The sequence below is a fragment of the Lissotriton helveticus genome, chromosome 1_1, assembly GCF_964261635.1.
Source record: "Lissotriton helveticus chromosome 1_1, aLisHel1.1, whole genome shotgun sequence".
Taxonomy (NCBI): Eukaryota; Metazoa; Chordata; class Amphibia; order Caudata; family Salamandridae; genus Lissotriton; species Lissotriton helveticus.
Window position 1 is genome coordinate 1,650,177,750 of NC_136057.1, and position 21,382 is coordinate 1,650,199,131.

The following is a 21,382-nucleotide window of genomic DNA, read 5'->3' on the forward strand; positions in this document are numbered from 1 at the left end:
TGTCGTTTGTGTCTTTGTCTTTTTGAGGACCTTTGCCGATCCGGAGTCCTTATCCAAGGATCCTACGGTGTGTTTTTGTTTGGATGCGGCTGCGGTCGCCAAATGCTTCGACGCCGAGGCTCCCTTTGTGGTCTAGAGTCTGATTTTCTAGACTTTTCTATCTTTTTCATGGTTGATGACTCTCTTACCTCCTTTGAAGTCTTCTACTCAACCTCCACAATCAAAACATCTCTGTCCACGTCGCCCTCTGGCCCTTCGGCGACATTATCTTCCTTCTCCCGGAAGAAGCCGAGGTCTCGCAGCGAAGTCGGTGGTCCTTTGCCTTGCATGTTGTAGTTGGCTCGTCGCTGCCTGTCTCTCACCAACAACATCTTCGGGGTGAAAACGGAGCAGGCGTTACAGTCATCGCTCTGATAATCCAGTGGCAGGCACAAGTTGCAGACCGGGTGCTGATCCTTCTGTGCGCATTGTGGTGACAGTTCTTGCAAAACTTGACCAGTGTCTTGTCCATTACCATGCACAGGGAGCCCCCTGCATGCACATCTTCCGATTGTCGTCAAAGATCTTGTTTTTCGACCCTTCGTCAAACTCCGGTCGTCTTGGGTTGAAAGTCGAAAAAAAAGTCCTAGCGGTGTTTCTTTTGTTTTTCCTTTATTTTCATCGATTCTTCTCTCCAATCTTGGGAGCTCCTTCCGTATCGATCCAGACCCAATGGCTGAAAAAAAAAATCTGAAGATGGCGACCAAAGGTGAGAGTCTCCAGAGGAAGCACGTCGACGTCACAGAAGGACACCAAATGGTGGTACGTCGACGTCCATCTAAAAAAAGAAAAAAGAAAAAAAAAAAAGAAATACTACAATTCCGGACCCAACCACTAGATAGCGGAATAATGCACAGCATGTGAATCCAGAAAAGATTCACACTGCAAAATTGAAGTTTGTACCTCTTGTTTGAAGCCATATATTTTTAGCCAGGCTTCCCTTCGTAATGTTGTACCTGTGCACATTTGTCTGCTGACTGTATCGGCTGCATCTAGCAAAGATTTTAGGCAGGTATTAGCTATGTTCTTACCCCTTGTATGATGGATTTGGCTCTTTTCTTATCTTCCTCTGGGAGCTTCCTCATGAGTTCCTCAATGTTATCCCATTGTTGGTGGCTAAACCTGTTAAGAAGAGCATTGGAGTTTGTAATGCATTTTGTGCTGGTGCTTCTTTTCCATTTTTCTCCCCACCATGTCCATTCTTTTGAACTCTCGCTCTCCGGAGGCGGGCCAGTGGAAGAGTGGGCATTGCCCCTCTTTCTTGCTGTGGGGACAATGATGGAGTCTGGCACTGTCTCCCTGGATGTATTTAGGATCCTTAGTTGAGGGTTTATATTTATTTTCCACTCTTGGTGTTATCCCTTTAGCTTCCCTGGATGTATTTAGGATCCTTAGTTGAGGGTTTATATTTATTTTACACTCTTGGTTTTATCCCTTTTGCTTAGGCGGGTTCTTTCAAGGGCTCTTTTCCCTGGTACAGGATGCTTGGTAGCATTGGCAGATAATGTGTCCCCCGGAGGATGATGTCAAAGCCTCTAGGAGAAAGAAGGAGTCTCCTTTGTCCTCCTCCAAGGGGACCATGAAGGTGCCAGCTGCTCTCTTGATGAGGCTGTTGTAGAAGGCTATGTCATTTGGTGGTGAAGTCTTCGAGGGATAGCAACAGACTTCTTCTGGGCTTTCTGTGTCGAAGTCGTTCCATTCTTCCTCGAAAGACTCAGAGGTTTCTTCCTCTCCTGGAGCGTCAAGTTCTTCTTCTACGTCTTCTTCGCGAGTTTCGGGGGTTGCCGGCGAATCGAGGATCTCTTCGGAATTCCTTCAGCGCTTCGTCAAACTCCTTTTTTTTCTTTGAAGGAGTGCGGTCATTTCTGCTTTGAGGCATCTCTTCTTTCTCTCCACCTCGAGGGCCCTTTTGGCTTCTTAGGCCGTGGAGATCCTCTTCTTAAGTGTGGTGGTTTCTGGCTTCGAAGGTGATGTATTTTCCTTTGTGGCCTTTCGTTCAGTACTTGCCTTGGGTGTTTTCAACTATCTTCCATCGTCGGTATCTCTGGGGTGGGATCTGTAGGGTTCTTTTGATCGCAGCTCATCCTCAATCGTCGTTTTTGACGTCTGGGGTGCATTTTGTTGTGCCTTCTTTTCGTGGCCCTTGTGTTCCGACAGTTTGGTAGTTTTTTTCCTTGTCCATCTTTTTCTCTGCGTCCTTCATCGCCTTCTTTGCGGTATGCCTTTTCTCTGCATCCCCCTCGAGTATCTCGACGTCGGAGCCTCCGTGTGTTGATTCTGTGGGCACACTCTGGTCGTCCTTGTAGCTTGGGAGGCCTCAACGAAGATTGTTTCTGGCTCCGTTGCATGGCTGCGTGTTGGTCCTCCCTCTGTTTTCGGCGTACCTTGAGTGTCTTTGACACAAATACCGCGCAGGCCTAACAGTCTTTAGCCTTGTGATCCTCTGGCAGGCAGAGGTTACAGATGTCAGCTGGATGGCGCAGGGCAAACATGCAGTGGCACTTTCAAATTCTGCTGTAAGGGGTATTTTCCATGGCCCTTACATTGCCCTCTGTTGATTCATGTGCGTCGCTGTTTCATCGGAGTTACTCAATGAAAAAGTGGTGGCTGGAGGTTTCTTCTATTCTGTGTCTTTGTAGTCGATGATCAATGGTATCTTTAGTCAAATTCTTTGATTCTTTCGGGAATTTCGTCCAAATCTCCAGAGTCTCCCTATGCTTCCAGGCCCAACAGGGGAAAAAAGAACCTGAAGATGGCTCCCACACACAGGAACTTCCGGGGCACCGTCTGATGTCACAAAAGGGATGAACCTACGATCAAATGGTGGTCGACGATGCTCCAAACAAGAAAAAAACAAAGACTATTCAGACCCAACCACTAGATGGCGGAATAATACACAGCATGAGATTCCAGAAAAAGATTCACGCTGCAAACCCCATCTTCCTCAATGTCCTCTGCGCCAGGGGTTTCATCCATTAAGATATTAAGGGTGTCCTCAGTAGAGTCTCTGTACAAATTATGATGGGCCCAGTGCCTGTCCCTCTGGTGATGTAGAGTCTTTTTGGACCTAAACAGCAGGCAGGCTTGGTATTGTCATGCAGCGGAGACACATACAAATTACACACATGGTGGTGGTCAGACCAGGGGAATTTTCGTTACACCCAGGGCAGTGTTGTAACTAGGTCTGTTCCATCATCAGCTGTCCATTCTCGAAAGAGAAAATGGCGAGAAGAGGCTTCAGGCTCCAAAACCTTAGCCGGGTCCAGCAGTGAAAAGTCTGTCAATGCTCAGTGTTGTGGAGGTGTAGGTAGCAAGACGGCAGTAGTATGTTGTTTTCTTCCCTGATCTGTGTTAAAATAAAACTAGGAAAACTAGGAGCATTGGAAGGAATAACTGAAGAAAGGATAAGGTTACTTACCCAGTAAGCATATGTTCTTAGCATGTAGAGCTGTAGATTTACATGCTTTGCACACTCCTGCCATCTAGTGTTGGGTCCAGATATTTGCAAGTTGTTTTTCTTTGAAGAAATTTTTCCTAGTCACAAGGTAAGGTGACTCCTTCTTTTCGGTGATAGTGTGCATGGGCATCGACTCCATTGTTAGATTGTTTTTTTCCACCATCAGGTTAGGACATGTATTGCTGCACTCCAGTTCGAAACAGTTCCTCAGATTTCCCTTGGCGTGCAATCCTCTCTACCCTCGACAGTATTGTTTCCGTACGTGTTTCCACTTCTCCACGTATCGTTTCGAGATCGGAATCGACCTTCCATCGGAAAGCTTTGTGGTCGGCCTTCGAGGCCTAACAGTGGACGGTCAGCTCTCCGTCGATGGATCGGACTCAGTTTAAATTCTGTCTTCGGTGCCAGGCGAAGTATCCGCGCACCATCTCATACGAAGTGTGCAAATTGTGCTTATTTCCCGAGCACAAAGAAGAAAAATGTGATGCTAGCAAATTGTTCCGGTCAAAAAAGACTCTCCGCGACCGTCGGGCTTGATGTTGAGACATACAGCGTCAAAGCATCAAAGACACACCGGACACATCTTCGGTGAAGATTCGAGCCAAGAAGACATCGAGGCATCAGCGGCAGAAGAGGAAGCCTTCTCCGAACAAGACTCAATCTTGTTGCTCAAGATAGATCTTGACGCTGAAGAACTGCCACAGGGACAAGGTAACGTGAGTACCGAAAACCTCTTGCCCCAACAAACACCGAAAAATCACATGGCTTCGTCACCACCTCCACCTTTTGGCCAAGACAGGCACTGAGACGACGTTTACGACGCCACGCCTTAGGGCCCGGCTCTGGAGCAGCCAATCAAGCCTTCCGGCTCCTTACCTGGTCGCCAAAAGTCTTCCTCGGAGCCAAAACCCTCTGGTTCCAAGCATAAGTCAGGCTTGGAGCTGAAATCCTCTGTGCCAAAACCCAAGCAACATTCGGAGCTGAAATCTTCCGCACTGAAAGGCCAGCCTCAGTCGGCACCAAAATAACCGGCACCGAAAATTCCCCATAATCACACAATGACGATGCAGATGATGGGGGGTTGAATATCCCAATAGATCCATGGACAGATTACACGATGAATCCACCAGGTGATATTGATCCAGACCTTTACCCAGCCAAACCATCTCCTCCAGATGACAATTCATCACACCACAAACTCATTGCCATGGATGCACGTTTCCATGGGGTTGAGCTGCACAAAGAATCACTAGAAGAAGATTTTTTGTTTGAGACTTCTACACAAGGTCATCACAGACACTTTCCATGCCTGACTTCTAGGGTGGACAAAAAATATAAGGCCTCTCCTACATATCCTATATTTATAAAGGGACAATTACCGTTAGATTCCACAGTAGTATCTAATGCTCATAAGCGGGCTAATTCTCAAACATCAGGAGATGCTCCTCCGCCAGATAAAGAGTCCAAATTAATTGATGCTTCTGGCAAGCTCATAGCTGCTCAAGCTGCAAATCAATGGCACAGTGTAAATACGCAGGGCCTCTTAGCCAGGTATGACAGGGACACTGGGACGAAATGAAGCAATTGCTCCAATATTGCCCAGATGAGCATAAGGCTAAGGCACAGGACTTAGTAAATGAGGGTAAGTTCATTTCTAAATGCTCTATATGCTGCGCTCTAGATGCTGCTGACACAGCAGCTAGAGAAGTTACCACCAGCATTCTGATCAGGAGACATGCTTGGTTAAGGATTTCAGGGTTTAAACCTTAAGTCCAACAATCAATCTTTAATACACCCTTCGATAAGGAACACCTATTTGGTCCTAACGTCGACCAGGCGTTGGAGAAAATGAAGGACACCGAGGTAGCTAAATCTATGGGAGCACTCCAGACTACCTCCAGCAGTAGTCCTTTTACAGGAGGATCAAAAACACCATCTCCAGATCAAAATACCTCCACTTACAAAGGAAACAACCAGTCCTCTCCCTCCAGAGGGTTTTTTCATGGTGGTTATAGAGGCAACAACTTCAAAAGGTACGGGTAAGGGCAACACACCCCGTAACTTCCCTTCCCCTAAAAAACAGAGACTTGCCCACGCTTCTCCCCGATTAGAGCACACCTGTCGGGGAAGACTTCAACAATTTCTCCCCGTTTAGTAGTCTATAACATCAGACAAATGGGTGCTTGGAATTATCCAAAATGGTTATTGCCTGGAGCTTACCAGCAATCCCCCAAACATTCCACCTCGGTCTCGCAAGTTGTCTCCAGAACACATACACTTGCTGAAACAAGTGGCCCCGTCCCTCTTACTGAAAGGGGCAATAGAACCGGTTCCAATACAGTACCAGGGCTCAGGGGTCTACTCTCTGTAGTTTCTCATCCCCAAAAAGGATGGTTCCCTAAGACCTATTCTAGATCTCAGAGAGCTAAACCGTTATATACTGTCAGAACACTTTCACATGGTGACACTTCAACAGGTACTCCCGCTTTTACAAACAGCATACTTTATGTCTACCCTAAATGTAAAGGACATATATTTTCACGTTCCAATTCATCCAGCTCATCACAAATACCTCAGATTTGTGATAGCGGACAAACATTACTAATTCAAGGAGCTTTCCTTCAGAGTGACTACAGCGCACCAGAGTTTTTACCAAATGTCTGGCGGTAGTCGCTGCTCATCTCGGAAGACAACATATTCACGTCTTCCCCTATCTAGACGACTGGCTTATCAAAGCCAGCTCACACCAGAAATGTCTACAACACACACAGATCACAATAGATCTACTTCATCAACTGGAGTTCACCATCAATGCTCAAAATCCTCACCTGCATCCGTCACAGATGCAGTCTTACCTAGGAGCCTGCCTAGACACAGTCTAAGCTCTAGTTTCTCTCAATGTAGCCAGAATTTGCAATATTCAGGCTATCACTCTACAATTTCAACCCAACCAAGCGTTTACCAGCCAGAGTGTTCATGCATCTGCTGGGAACGATGAAGTCTTGCATCGCAATTGTAACCCATGCAAGGCTTCACATGCGCCCCCTGCAAGAGTGCTTAGAACGTCTGCGGAATCAGTCACAGGGTCAATTAACCGGTCTAGTGTTGGTAGACGGCAGTACCCATTTCTCTCTGCAGTGGCGGAACCCACAAAACTGCAGGCTGGCCTTTTATCGAACCTATTCCACAGATCGTGCTCACAGCAGACGCATCTCTAACAGATTGGGGGCTCATTTCAAGGGTTACACAATATAAGGCCTGTGGAGCAACAAGCACTAGGCTATCGACATCAATTACCTAGCGCTTTAAGCAATTTTATGACACTCAAAGCTTTTCAAACTTACCTCATCAGCAACACTGTCCTTGTCCGAACGGACAGCGTGACAGCAATTTATTATGTGAAAAAGCAACACTCTCTCCAACTGTCAACACTTGCTCAAGCCACATAGCAGTGGGAAATCCATCACAAAATGTATCTTGTGGGAGATGGGAGAACATCTCCCAGGAGTAAACAATCAAATTGCCTACCTCCTCAGCAGAAGGAGACAGCAAATTCATGAGTGGAAAGTTCATCCCCAAGTTCTCCTTCCCTATTTTCAACAATGGGGCTTTCCGGCTTTGAACAAATAGATCTGTTGGCCACAGTCGAAAACGCAAAATGCCCAAGCTTCAGCTCCAGGTTCCCACACCCGCTCTCAAAGGGCAATGCCCTATGGATGAACTGGTCTGGGATATTTACCTACGCTTTTCCGCCCTCCCGTTCATTCTGTGTGTGGTTCGGAAACTCAAGCAAACATTCCTCACACTAATTCTAGTAGCTCCTACCTGGGCCCGTCAACCATGGTACGCCACCCTGTTGGAGCTGTCAATAGTTCCACATCAAAAGCTACACCTCACCTCCAGCCTCCTCACACTGAACCATAGAGAAATCAGACATCCAAATCTCAAGGTACTAAATCTAGCGATCTGGCGCCTGAAGTCATAGAGTTTGGTTATTTAAATTTACCACTAGACTGTATGAATATTCTAAAGGAAGCAAGAAGGCCTACCACCAGAGCTTGATATGCAGCACAATGGAAAATATTTGTTTTATACTGCAATAACAACAAAATCAATCATGTATCTGTTACCGGTTACATTTACACCGAACAGGACTGGCGTATACGTCTATTCGTTTGCACCTTGCAGCAGTAGCTGACTATTTGCAAAATAAGCAACATCAATCACTATTCAGATTTCCAGTAATTAAAGCTTTCATGGAAGGCTTAAAAAGAGTAATACCTTCACTGATTCCTCCTGCCCCAGTGAGGAATCTCAACATTGTTCCCACAAGGCTCATGGGCTCACCTTTTGAACCATTGCACAAGTGCCCTCTGCAATTCATCTCATGGAAAGTTAATTTCCTCAGATTGCCATCACATCACTGAGGAGAGTTGGAGAGCTACAGGCATTAACTTTGGCAGAACCCTTCCTTCAGCTACACAAAGACAGGATAGTTCTCTGCACCAACCCTAAATTCCTTCTCAAAGTTGTTTGTGCCTTTCACATAAACCAATCGGTTGAGTTACCAGTTTTCTTTCCTCAACCTGATTCTGTAGCAGAATGCTCTATTCACACTCTTGACGTTAAAAGAGCTTTACTGTACTACAGATAGGACAAAAGACTTTCGCACAACAAAAGTTGGTTCCCATGCGCAATGCACACATAAGGAGGAATTACTATATACCATATGACTCCAGATAATTTAGAAAAAAAACAAGTTGAAAATGTCTAAGTCCAACACTAGCTGACAGGAGTAAGCAGAGCGTAGCTACAGCACCACATGCTATGCACATGTTGTTATTATGATTAAATATTTCTCGGGAGTCCCCGTGTTCCCCTATCTGGGAGTCCTTTTTGACAGCAGGGGTACCTGGGGCCCACAGATACGGGCTAAAACCCTAGCGGTCACTAGAACATCCATGGCCATCTTAAGTTTCGCTAAAATGCTGGGCCATAGACCTATGAAGGCCATTATCCAGGTTTATAACAGCAAATCCCTTCCCGTGGCTTTGTATGGTGCTTCCTTATGGGGCTACGTACGCCTAGACAAAATCCAGGTAGCTGGGAATAGCTTTTTACGCTCAGTCCTGTCCCTCCCCCAATCCTCCCCGGTTTTTTCCATGCATTCAGAACTTGGTATGGATTATATCCAGGACAAACTGAGACTGGCCCCACTAATATATTGGCTCAAGACCTGGCTAAACCCTGAATTATCGTTAAACCACATGATCATGAGGGATGTGATGAGTCTGGAATATAGCCACATGATACCATGGCTGGCGTATTTGCACAAATGTTTCATTGAACTAGGACGCCCAGATTTATTCACCTCTCCCTCATGTATCACAAAGCAGGATGTGTGTCTTACAAAAAAAACAGTTTATGGCTAGGGCGTACATGTTGCGAGAAGAAGTTGAACTATCTAAACCCTCTGTTCGAATGCACTACTTAACACTTCAGTCACTTGCAATTGAGCCTTATTTATGCTTTGTCACAAATCCCTTCCACAGATTTTTGTTAACAAGATTCAGATTCAACATTATTCATTTTTATTTGGGCAATTTTAACAAATGGATGAAACCTGAGTTAGCACCACCTTGCACCTGTGACAATTTTTCTGTTCAAGACAGTTTACATTTTGTTATGTTTTGTGATTTCTTCTCCGCCCAAAGAAAAAAATACCTGCTACCAGTCCTAAGAGAAGCTGGCTTCTCCCAGGTGAGACCAGCAATGCTATATTTATTATCATTGGGCAACATTTGTATCACCTTCGCCATGGCCAATTTCCTGGTGGCAGCAACCAGAGTCAGAAGGAGCATGAATTTGGAAAACTGATGTACATAACGGGTCTCTTAAATATTTTAAATGCATTTATTTAATCAAATTAACTTGCTGATAAATGAAATTGTTTAATTCCTTTTTAACTGTAAATAATACTGTTTTTATGTACTTTGTATGATTTTATCAAATCGAATAAAGTTAATTTGACTGACTGACTGACTGACTAAATATTTTGGTAAATATTACCACAGCGGCCATCAATCTTTTCTGAACAGGACAACAAAGATGACTGCTCTGAGTGAACTGCTACACAGACTAGGATAGCACCAGATTACATGCTAGACAGCAAAGGAGAAATTTGTGGATTGGTTGGTTCGGAGTGTTGTACCTTTATTCCTGATAAATTGGGGAATATCCATAAAGCGGTAGATAACATCAGGAAAGACGCTGAAGAGTTGCCAGAGGTGTCCATCACAGAACTGGTCCATCTTATTTGGTATTTTGCCAATGCCTAGAAAAAAATTGAGAACTCCCCGTCCCCACCACCCCTCCGGTTAGAAAGTAGACGTTCCTAGTTCATCTGGGGGGCAAGCAAAGGTTATTGTACCTACTGAGGAAACTAATGCAAGACAAAAGCATTGCAGATTACACCAAGAGCAACAGATTTCCTAATCATTTCGTTAGATACAACATTCATTCTTCAGGTCCAAAAAGAAGGCTTTAGTGTAGAGATAAACAGTAAGATTAATACCAATTCTCAATTTAAAAAAAAACACCCCGACTTTATTTTTTTGTGCGTCTTTTACTGGCATATTATTTTTTTCTCAGGAACATAAAAGGTGAACCAATTTTTCAGAATTTCTTTACAGTACTGATGGTTTTAAAACAAAGTCTAAATCACTATCTCAGCCTTTAAAATGCCATTTGAGGCTAGACTTTCCCCAAGAACTTAAAATGGGATCACTCTTGCTGACCTTGGAGATAAAATAATCATTCTCAGAAATGTTGGTGCTTTTCCATTTTTTTAAAATCTCGCCATTGAAAAAGTAAACAATATAATAACGGTGGATGAACAATTCTCACTGCATAGGACAAAAAAACGAGGAAAGGTTGATAGAGTTCCACACTTCAAATTTGCTAAAAATCCAAATCTGGCATGTTGCTAAAAGACTAATTTTACCTACCAAAGCAACTTGAAGATTGCCATTTGAAATAGTCCATCGTAGATCTATATTTTCCAGGTCGTCACTTTGTAAATAACTTTGACTTAGATTTACTTATGTACCTTATATTGATACCTTATATTAATATTGTGAAGATGCCCTAAGGAGGCAGCTCACCAAACCTATAGGGTCCACCTGTAATTCTTAGTCTCTGATGCACCTGGTTCATGGACACACTGTCTAGCCACCATCTAAATAATCTGATCTTCCTGAAGTTTTTATTTCTATTCTTTACCAATATTCAGCAGTGTTGGCATTTTTTTATACACTACACATGCCTTCATTTTAGTTCTGTATACGTTCATACTTCCCCGTACACTTGACCATGGAAGCTTTATTTTTTAAATTCGCCTTGATAGGTTGTAGTACAAGTCTGAGCCATACAGTGTTTTGCTGGTTGAGTCTCAGCAAATCTAGGGCATTTTCCATGCAAGATTATGTAGAATACAAAACATTTCAATGTGAAAAATAAAATACCTATGAGTTTGATAATCTAAAAAAAGCAACAAAAAATGACATTAGAAAATACAGCAACAGTGAAAAAAGACAAATAAGAATTAGGATAGACTACTTGGCCCTGTATTGTTTTCTTTTTATCCCATTCAACACAAAAAGCAGTCAGGTAGGTATCCCAGAATCCGAAATACCAAAAATGCGTTGAATGTCCACTGGGGTCTTCTAAATGTTTAACCATGGCAACTATGGACATTCTGGATAAAGGATAAACATATTCTGATGACTTTAATAGTTCCGATGCACACACCAGTATTTCTTCCACTTTAAAAAGTTCTTTCAAGACATGGTTCACGGCCCATGTTTTTAACCAAAAATATGAAGCAAACGTTTTAAAATGCATCAATTCAGATTGATTTTGGTATGTGGGCGGGTTTAAAGTTCGCAGTATTTGTTAAAATGCAACCAATAGAAGGTATGGTTGCCTTTAGGTACCAGGAAGGAAAACATTTTTGTTTCATTATTATTTATACTTTTTAAAAAAAACAAGCGTTTAGAAAAGGATCTGTGGGACTGGTGAACAATATTCCCAGTTCCTCCATATTTCCCCCCTCCAAATGCGAGAACGTTCTCCGTTTAAAAATGTTAAAGTTTCAAAATAATTCTGGCATACTACGAGACCAAAATGTTATTTTACTGCTGCAGAGCCTCAGTCTGCTTTGCTATCAAATGGAATAAAGTTGTGAAAAATATCCTCAAAAAGTGCAATAAAAAATGTTGCACTTACAAAGAAGACCCTGAGATCTGTCAATGCAAGAGTCCGATTCCTGCAAAAGATGGCTGTTGTCTCGCACACCGAAGGGCCACCTGAGATGGAATTTCTTTGGCCCTAGGCAGCCCTGAAATTCACGGCTGTTAAGTGCTGTCCCTAGGAATCATACAAATTCACTCGAAAACAATGCTAAAATGTTTATCCATACCCATCCTCTCTCAACCCACTCATTCCCACTTTTCAGTGTATTAAAAAAATAAACCTTATAAAATCGAAGCCTTATATCTTTGGACCCTATTTATCTAAGCTGCAGTGCATACAGAAATAGGTCAAGCACCCTCTGCACTAGCAGGGTAGGAGATTGGGGAGAAGGGTAAGACGACCATGGATCACTCAAAACAGCTCTTTTCATACTTTTTCCCTACCATTGTCCTCCAACTCCACAAACATACAGTCACCTTCACTAAGATAGCACTGACCTGCTAGTAAACTGACTGATCTACGGGCCTAGTATTTCAAGCCACCTTCCTCCACTCTAAACATTCCGCCGCTATCTTTGTCTTGTGGCCAGGAGATCTATGATACAGTATCTTGAGAAAAAAAGTCCTTTGGGAACCCCTGGTCATGGCTGTACTCCAGCACACAGAAACAGCAAAATATTTAACTTTTACCATGCAATGCTGATTCCCCGTGTGATCCATAACATATGGTGTCCTATAACCCAGCTAGTAGATGACCAACTAGGAAGAGGTTCCTGGGACATTCCATTCAACATGAACTAATCCCACTCGACCCCTCAAAGCAAGCCCCTGTCTCCATGATGTCACACGCCTTCCCCTCTTTTACAACTTCTCTTCAACGGCTAAAACTTGAAGGCACTGTGAGTGATAAGTAGTCCCAGAAGAAAGGTTGCTTTTGTTGGCCTGGGATGATTCCCCAAAAGAAAGGTTGCCTTTGTTGGCTTGGGAGGGGTTTAGGGTCCGCGTAGCTGTCCAAGGCTGGTATAGATATCCTCAGTCTCGCTGAGATCTTCGAAAATTGGGATCAAGCTGAGCAATTCAGTGTCTGCCATGTCATCGAACCAGGACTGTACAGGCACCTAGAAAGACACCATGAAAAAACACACAGTGAAAAACAGCAAAGAGATGAGATAACACCATACAAAACTTTGATAAAGAACTTCTATTCCTGCCAGAAATGTATGTCAAATGTGTGCAGTCTATGGAAAGGGACCTCAAATCACCCTGCTTAGGATTATTATTATTATTTTTTTTATTTTAGGAGTTTTCTATAGCGCTGGCCAGACCCGAGGGTATCGGAGCTCTTCACATCAGGATGTGTAGAAGTCAAATACAGAGTCAGCGAGTAAAATACAAACAAACATAATCGATCGGAGAGTCCACAGGCGATGAGGGCTGAGGTGTGACGCTGATGAATAGGGCTCAGGGGATCAGAGGTCCTTGTTGAGTTAGAGCGGTCAGGGTGAATTCTTGCTGACGCGGCAAAGTATTATCCTGAGAGATTCTCCTAGTGGTGTAGACCCCATGCGATGGAGAGGATAGAGGGGATGAGGTAGGTTGAGGGTGCGTGCGGTCTGATAGCTGACATGTTAGACCTTGAGAGTTTCGTAATTGGGTTCGGGAAGGCACGGTTGAGGTAGAAGGCTTTTAGGCGGCTTTTGAACTTTAGAAAGGAAGGAATAGTTCTGATGTCCACGGGGATGGCGTTCCAGATTTTTGGAGCATTCCCTGCAAAGGAACGAGTAGCCGTTTTATGTTTGCGTGTTTTCAGGGGGATGAGAAGGAGGGAGTTGGAACTTCTGAGACTTCTAGATTGACCGGCTTTCTTGAGTTTAGAGGCTAGGTATTCTGGTTTCCCTGTGAGCAAGGCTTGCAGGGATAGCGTTGCTGCAATAGGCTGTTCAATGAATGAGGTTACCACACTGACAAGGAATTTTCCCAGTGGGATACCATGTTTCAGTTCCGACAATTGACAAAATTCACCATGGATCAGATCAAGATTATCCGGCATTGAAAGTGAATAAATAACGAACTTCGGGGTTCAGTATGTGATGTTTCTGCTCATTCTCCAAAGGGAAGAGCAGGATGCCAGCAGGTGATACCCGTATATGTTAGAGGAGCTTCAACTTCCACCTCTGCAGAGACACCCTGGAAAGGCTTGGTAACAGCAAGATGCTCCCTCTTCTTTGGGAGGGTCCTTAACAACGGTTTATGCCCATAATCCTAGAAATGGTGAGTTGTCCGCTGTGTAGTACAGAAACACCTCAGTGATGAGTAAGGCTCCCTGTTTTCCATTTTTTTCGGATTTCTACAGATAAATGCAGACAGAAAACAATGTGTTTTCTGTCTGCATTTATTTTTAAAAGTGGGTAATTACATAAAATGGTGCTCTTTTTAAGTGGCTCTCTGTGCTGTCTTTGATGAATTATAGGCCTGCAGCTGAGCATATGGACAGCATGGTAAATTAAAAAACAGGATAATATGAATTTAAATAATGGCATGTCAACATATATTTATAGTATAATGCTCGTATTTACCAGTGGATGTATTGTTATGTAATATTTGACAGCTTAAATCGCTAAAACATGACAGACATCAAAGTATGAGTGCGTGTCTATCAGTTAAATAAATATGGAAATGTCGTTTTCAACTTCATTTATACGCAAAACACAAAATATATATGGATAAATACAGATAAAATGGCCAAAAAATTGATATGGATAAATACAGACGGAAATGTTAAAAAAAATACCATAATACTGGGAGCCCTAGTTATAAGTGTGTGTTGTGCCTTACAGGTTGTTTTCGTACACGGGGGCTATAACATAAGATCATATTGCTATACATCAGTTCAGTAGGATTGCACATCCCTTGTCATCCTGACAGGAAAGGACAAAATCTCAGTGGGACCACAGTGTTACTAATATGACTAGGTTGCTGTAAATATTCACAAGTGAGGGTAAACGTGCTCTGGGGTCATTTAGTCCCCACTCAAGATTCCACCAAGGGGACTAAACTGGTCTTGAGCATAGCTTAAGTATCTATGGAAGAGTGGGTCACTTCTGAAAAAATACGGTGAGCATGGGGTACATTAAGACTGCTACAGAACAAAAGGATAAGGGGATGAGCAGTTTCCCCTAGTCATCGGTGATGCAGCTTGCAACTGGGCATCAGCTTTTAAGGTCAAGTACCTGCTGCTGGAGCTTTGATAAAGAAGGAAAGCTCAACTGGTATATCAAGGGAAGATGAAGAACAACACTTTCATGCATAGGTGAAGCTAATGGTGTAAAATATGAAGGCCACAAGCGTACTTACTTTCTATACCTACCAAGGGTGGCTGCATTGCCACACTGCACGTCACCTCAGAGTCAAACGACCCCAAATGCCAATGATGACCAGAAAGTTTCAGAATGTACAGACGTGACTTAACACTTGTTGAGAAACCAATGAATTTATGATCCCAGCTTTTATTTGTGTTAGTACATTGTTCTTCAGCAGGTTGGTAGAGGCTCTGTCATGTACTCACAGTGGTCACTGTCATGAGTTAGTGACAGACAGACACAAAGGTGCACAGTTTAAGCACCAGTGACCGACATTTAGGCAGAGAATACGCAGCCACCACACAATATTTTCAAAGTTCCTCTTAAATGATTCAAATGACAGAGCGAGCCCGCAAAACAGTCATTTTGGATTTGCCCTCTTCTGCCTATCCTTAAACTTTTGTGTTGTCTAACGTCCCAAAACGTAGGAACAACCTGGTGGAGAATTGATACGCAAAGCGCTATATTGTTTATCATTGTACTTGGATTTTGTTGTTTGCAATGTTAATGAGATCCATACAGTGAGAAGAATGGATTGGAAGGGGGGGAGAGGGGGGATTCCTTTAACAAATATATGATTGAGGATTCAAGCAACTGGTCAACACCCCCACCCAATACGCCGGCCACACGCTTGACCCCGTCTTCTCTTCCAGCAAGTACATCACCTTCAGCCACGCCACCGGACTCCACTGGACCGACCACAGCTGCGTCCACTTCAGCTTCAAAAGATCCACGACTCACCACCACCCGCCACAGGTACCTCACAGGAATTGGAGCAAGATCACCGCAGACCAGCTCACCACCTCCCTCAGCCAGAGCCCACCCGCCAACACAACGGACCCCAACGAAGCAGCCCGCAACTTCACACAGTGGCTGACCGCCTGCGCCGACGACCTCGCGCCACTAAAGAACCCTCCCAGCAGACCCAGAAGCAAGAAGGCATCCTGGTTCACCGACGACCTCAAGGACTCCAAGAAGACCTGCCGCACCCTCGAGAAAGCCTGGCTCCTCGACCGGACCACCGACAACATGACCGCCCTCAAACACGCTACCCGCAAGCACCACCAGCTCATCCGCACCACCAAGAAGAAATCCCTGAAGGAACGACTGGACAACAACGCCCACGACAGCAAAGAGCTCTTCACTATCGTCAAGGAGTTCTCCAACCCCAGCACCGGCACCAACGACATCACTCCGTCACAAGACCTCTGCGACTCCCTCGCCTCGTTCTTCCACCGCAAGATCGCCGACATCCACAACAGCTTCGGCGCCCCACCCACACACCCAACCGTCGAACCAACGCCCCCCACCGCCACTCTTCGCACCTGGACCACGGTGACCACCGAAGACACAGCCCGCACGATGAACACCATCCACTCCGGATCACCGACCGACCCCTGCCCACACCACGTCTTCAACAAGGCCGACTCCACCATCGCACCCCAACTCCGGAACATCATCAACGCCTCCTTCAACACCGCCACCTTCCCGGAGAGCTGGAAGCAAGCCGAGATCAGCGCCCTCCTGAAGAAACCTACAGCGGACCCCACCGATCTCAAAAACTTCCGCCCCATCTCGCTCCTCCCTTTTCCTGCTAAAGTCATCGAGAAGATCGTCAACAGACAGCTGACCGCCTTCCTCGAGACGAACGGATCCCTCGACCCCTCGCAGTCCAGCTTCAGAGCCAACCACAGCACCGAGACCGCCCTCATCGCAGCCACCGACGACATCCGGACCCTGCTCGACAAGGGGGAAACAGTGGCCCTCATCCTCCTGGACCTCTCCGCTGCGTTCGACACAGTCTGCCACCGCACCCTAGTCCAGCGCCTCAGCAACATCGGTATCCAAGAGAAGGCACTGGAGTGGATCATCTCGTTCCTCGCCGGAAGAACACAAAGAGTCCGCCTCCCCCCGTTTCGCTCCGAGGCCACCGAAATCATCTGCGGCGTCCCGCAAGGATCTTCACTCAGCCCCACCCTCTTCAACATCTACATGAAACCTCTCGCAGCCATCGCACGCCAGCACATCCTCAACATCATCTCTTATGCCGACGACACCCAGCTGATCCTCTCCCTCACCAGAGACCCCGACACCGCCAGAACCTGCCTACACGAAGGGATGAAAGACGTCGCCGAGTGGATGAAGGACAGCCGCATGAAACTGAACTCGGACTAGACGGAAGTCCTCATCCTGGGATCTTCGCCCTCCGCCTGGGACGACTCCTGGTGGCCCCCAGCCCTGGGCACCGCACCCAAGCCAACCGACCACGCACGCAACCTGGGCTTCATCCTGGACCCCTCCCTCTCGATGACCAGACAAGTCAACGCCGTCTCCTCATCGTGCTTCAACACCCTGCGTATGCTTCGCAAGATCTTCCGCTGGATCCCGACCGAGACCAGGAAGACTGTCACCCAGGCACTCGTCACCAGCCGACTGGACTACGGAAACGCCCTCTACGCCGGAACCACAGCCAAGCTACAGAAAAGACTCCAGCGCATCCAGAACGCCTCCGCCCGACTCATCCTGGATGTCCCCCGACGCAGCCACATCTCCAGCCACCTGAGGAACCTGCACTGGCTCCCCGTCGACAAGAGGATCACGTTCCGGCTCCTCACCCACGCACACAAGTCTCTCCACGACCTGGGCCCCAAGTACCTCAACGACCGCCTGACCTTCTACACGCCGACCCGCCAGCTACGGTCCACCAGCCTCGCCCTCGCAGCCGTACCACGCATCCGAAGAGCCACCGCCGGAGGAAGATCCTTCTCTTACCTGGCTGCCAAGACTTGGAACTCCCTCCCCATCCACCTTCGGCTGACCCAGGACCATCTCGCCTTCAGGAAACAACTCAAGACCTGGCTGTTCGAGCAGTAGCATACCCCTCCCCCCAAGCGCCTTGAGACCCTCCCGGGTGAGTAGTGCGCTATACAAATGGCATGATTGATTGATTGATTGATTGGTTGTTACTAATTGTAGGAATCCTATTTATGTGCGAAATTTGCTAGTGCTCCTCAACTTTCCCTTTATGAAACAATCCCAAATCACATCTTTGCCTTTAGAATATTTTTATAAGCCGACACGACCAGAAAATAATCCATGTTTACTATCCAAGTCCCATTTTTTTTATCAGCGACTGCCAACCATCTGTTACTGGAAAAAGCTTGCAGCTCATAACAGTTACGAAGCTTCAAAACACCAAGCAGCAGTCAATTGACTTAAGGATTTGTCTGTTGCTGAGTTTCCCGGTAATGAATTCTTAACTTTGACTGTGAAGTTTAAGTCAGATTCTGCCTTTATGATTAAAAATACAAAATATCCTATTGATATCCTAAGGGTCCTATTACGATGTCGTTTGGAAACTGTACCGACTGAATCGGTTCCGTAATCATTTTCGACTGAATCGGGTAGTGCGAGTCCGACTCACCGATTATGTTGCTTCCCAATATCGTTCGGTCGGGCTCGCATTGACCTCACTGGGAGCCTGTTTTCTGAACGAGAACACAGGCTCCCATTGAAAAAACGGGTGGCGAGGGAAAACCGTGCACCCTGTGGCAGGCACCCCATGGTGCCTGCCACATTGTGCATGGTTGGAAAGAGGGTCCCTTGGGTACCCCCACAGGCTCCAACCGGATGCCTTCCGGTGAAGGGGGGCCTGCAACGAGCCCCCAAAGACAGATTCAGACAGCCGGTTCGTGAACGCCTGACCGAATCGGTCATCATAATCGCTTGCTCGGAAACCGTTTCCATAGTGCTGTACGATTCGGCTCCTTAAGACTCGGCCTGTCCAAATTCCTTTCGAACCTAATTGGACAGCCCGAACGGTTTCCAGGCATCGTGATCGGTCGTTGGGAAATGTGTAGGATTTGGTCGGAAACAAGGGTTCTGTATCAGATTCTGAACCAAGAAATCCCATTTGGAGCCTTTCTGAACGACTTCGTAATCGGCCCCCAAGTTGGAACATAGCAGGGATTGCCACCAAACCTATCCCAGCAAAATTGGATATCTTTGACTGATAAACATGATATTATTCTTTTCCAGGAAAGTTGGGCCATTTGTTCCTTGCTATGTAATGGGTTCTCACTTTTTTAGGTCTCGTCTAGCGTTAGCAGCGCGCATGCACTGCCCTCGCCATGCGAGGGCTTTTGCAATCGATACGCTTTGAGAAGGGGACTTTAATCCACGCCCTTCTTTATTAATTGGCTCGCGTCAGCGCTTATGTTTAACGCTGGTACGTGATTGGCAATTGGGCTTACTTGTTTCTGCCTTGTCTTCTTTTAGTACGGCCCATTTCGACAGGCCGACACCATGTTTGTTTCTGTGACGTAGGGGGGGAGTTCCTTTCGGGTGAGTGGCAGCTGTGGGCGCTCTCTGCGAACCCTGTCTCGGACATTCTTTACTGTTTGGCTTGTTATCAGTGCATGTGTATTCCAGCTGTCTCCCTCGCATATGTCTCTTCACCCCTCCTCTGGGCACCATGTTGCTGTCGTCGGAGTGCTTCTACCCTACATACCCTCTGTGTTATGCTTGTCCTTATATGTTTCTCCGCCCACATTGCTTTCTCACCTATTTGCTTCCGCCTGCTCCACATTGCGCTCTCTTTACCCCGTGGGCTTCTGTTTCCCAGCACTCCACTCCACATTCCTATCTCTTACCCGTTTTGTATACTTCTCCTCCTGGCCTCTATGTTGCTTCCAATGTCGTCCTCCATGACCCTTCCCCCATCAGCGCCCTCCTTGTCACTTTCACCCTCACTCTCCTTGTTGCTTCCCTACCCCCACTTTAAATGAAACAAGCTTTGGAATTACCTTTTTTTATATTTTGCAATCCAACTTGCCTCGGTAAATAAGAACCCCCATGCACATTTCGTAGGTGCTGACATGCGTGGTGCATGTGCCAACAAAATGGCACGACTGTTGCGACTTCGGTTATTCTTTACCACTGCATAACTAAAAACCATTGGCAAAGCCAATAGTTGCCAGAGGTAAGACCTATTGGCTATGCCAATGTTAGTTTCCCCATATATAGGAGAGGGTTATAAAGTGTGGCCCCTCAGTTTACCTCTGTTCAGGGGAGGCAGGCAGGCTTGTGCAGTCAATGAGCTGCCTCATAGCACCATTTGCCCCCGAGCGCAGAATAAACACTTGCAGCATCTGGAAACTCCACTGTTGGCCCCTAGGCAGCCGCCTGTTTTTGCCTTTCCCTAGCACTAGCAATGCTTGTGCACAGGGCTGAGAGTGGGCTCTGGCTCCATTTTCACCATTTCTCCACAGTGGTGTAACAAAAGCTTCTGCAGCGCCTGCGGTGTGGAAGAGACCAGAACTCCAGGGGGGCCCTTGCCACTAGTACGAGCAAAGGGCGACTTGCCTGAGAGCTCTTGACTGGGTCCGAAGGTTGAACCCCCCTCTCCTCCCCCCTCCATGTACTTTGCAGGGGACCCCCCTCGGGTTTCGTTACGCCACTGCTTTTCAACTTCCAGTGTATGCCCGTAATGCACGTACTCCGTCACCACCCACTGCAGGCTGAGCTGGGAGCTGTAGCTGTGAACACAGCGTGACGCAGGACAGAGTTATGCTAATGAACTGGCATCTATATGGTGTGCAACTGCCGCTCATGAGGTATTGCTGAAACTCTCCGGAGACAGCCAGACCTTTACTTGTGGTTGGGGTGTGCCAAGTATGTCCGACCTGGGAGCATTAGGGAGTGATGTGCTGACAAGAGAATTCACGCACTGTGTTTATAACTGAGCAATGTTGAACTGTTAATCAGGGGTTTGTGCACCGGATTTTGTTTTCAGTAACTAGTGGAAGAAGTCGTTTTCAGTTGATGAAAATCATGTTCTTGCACCAATGAGTTAGACAAGATGCCATCTTACACTCGCTAGACAGTACCAATTCCTGTGAAAAACAAGCATTGAAAATGCAATAGGTCTCGCCTTTGATTACGTTTAAACCATTTGCTTTGCTAATGGTATTGTATAGCAAAGCAAATGGCTTTAACTTAATGAAAGGCGAGACCTCTTGCATTTTTAATGCTTGTTTTTTATTCCCGTCACAACATCCCCTTTTAGTTCAGGGCGGACAAAATGTGGTCCATCAATCTAGATCAAACATTCTCTAAATGTTAGGATAACCACTTTGGAACCTAGCAGCATAGAGATACAAGTATTTTGGGTGAAGGGTGCACAAAATGTAAGTTTTAACTTCATTTTTACAATAAGTTTGTTAACACAATTAATTAGAAAAGGCATATTACTGTTTAATATAATTGATGATCTA

General features: G+C 45.8%; 1 protein-coding gene across 2 annotated transcripts in view; it reads right to left on the reverse strand.

Annotated features, from left to right (window-relative positions):
- Window positions 1–10,101: 10,101 nt before the first annotated feature.
- Window positions 10,102–21,382, reverse strand: part of CTDSP2 (CTD small phosphatase 2) — a 126,334-nt gene continuing 115,053 nt past the window's right edge. For both annotated transcript variants that reach the window (XM_078688831.1, XM_078688823.1), the window contains one exon: window positions 10,102–12,866. In XM_078688831.1, coding sequence (XP_078544957.1) covers window positions 12,741–12,866 — 126 coding nt within the window. In that variant the 3' untranslated portion in view covers window positions 10,102–12,740. The remainder of the gene's footprint in view (window positions 12,867–21,382) is intronic.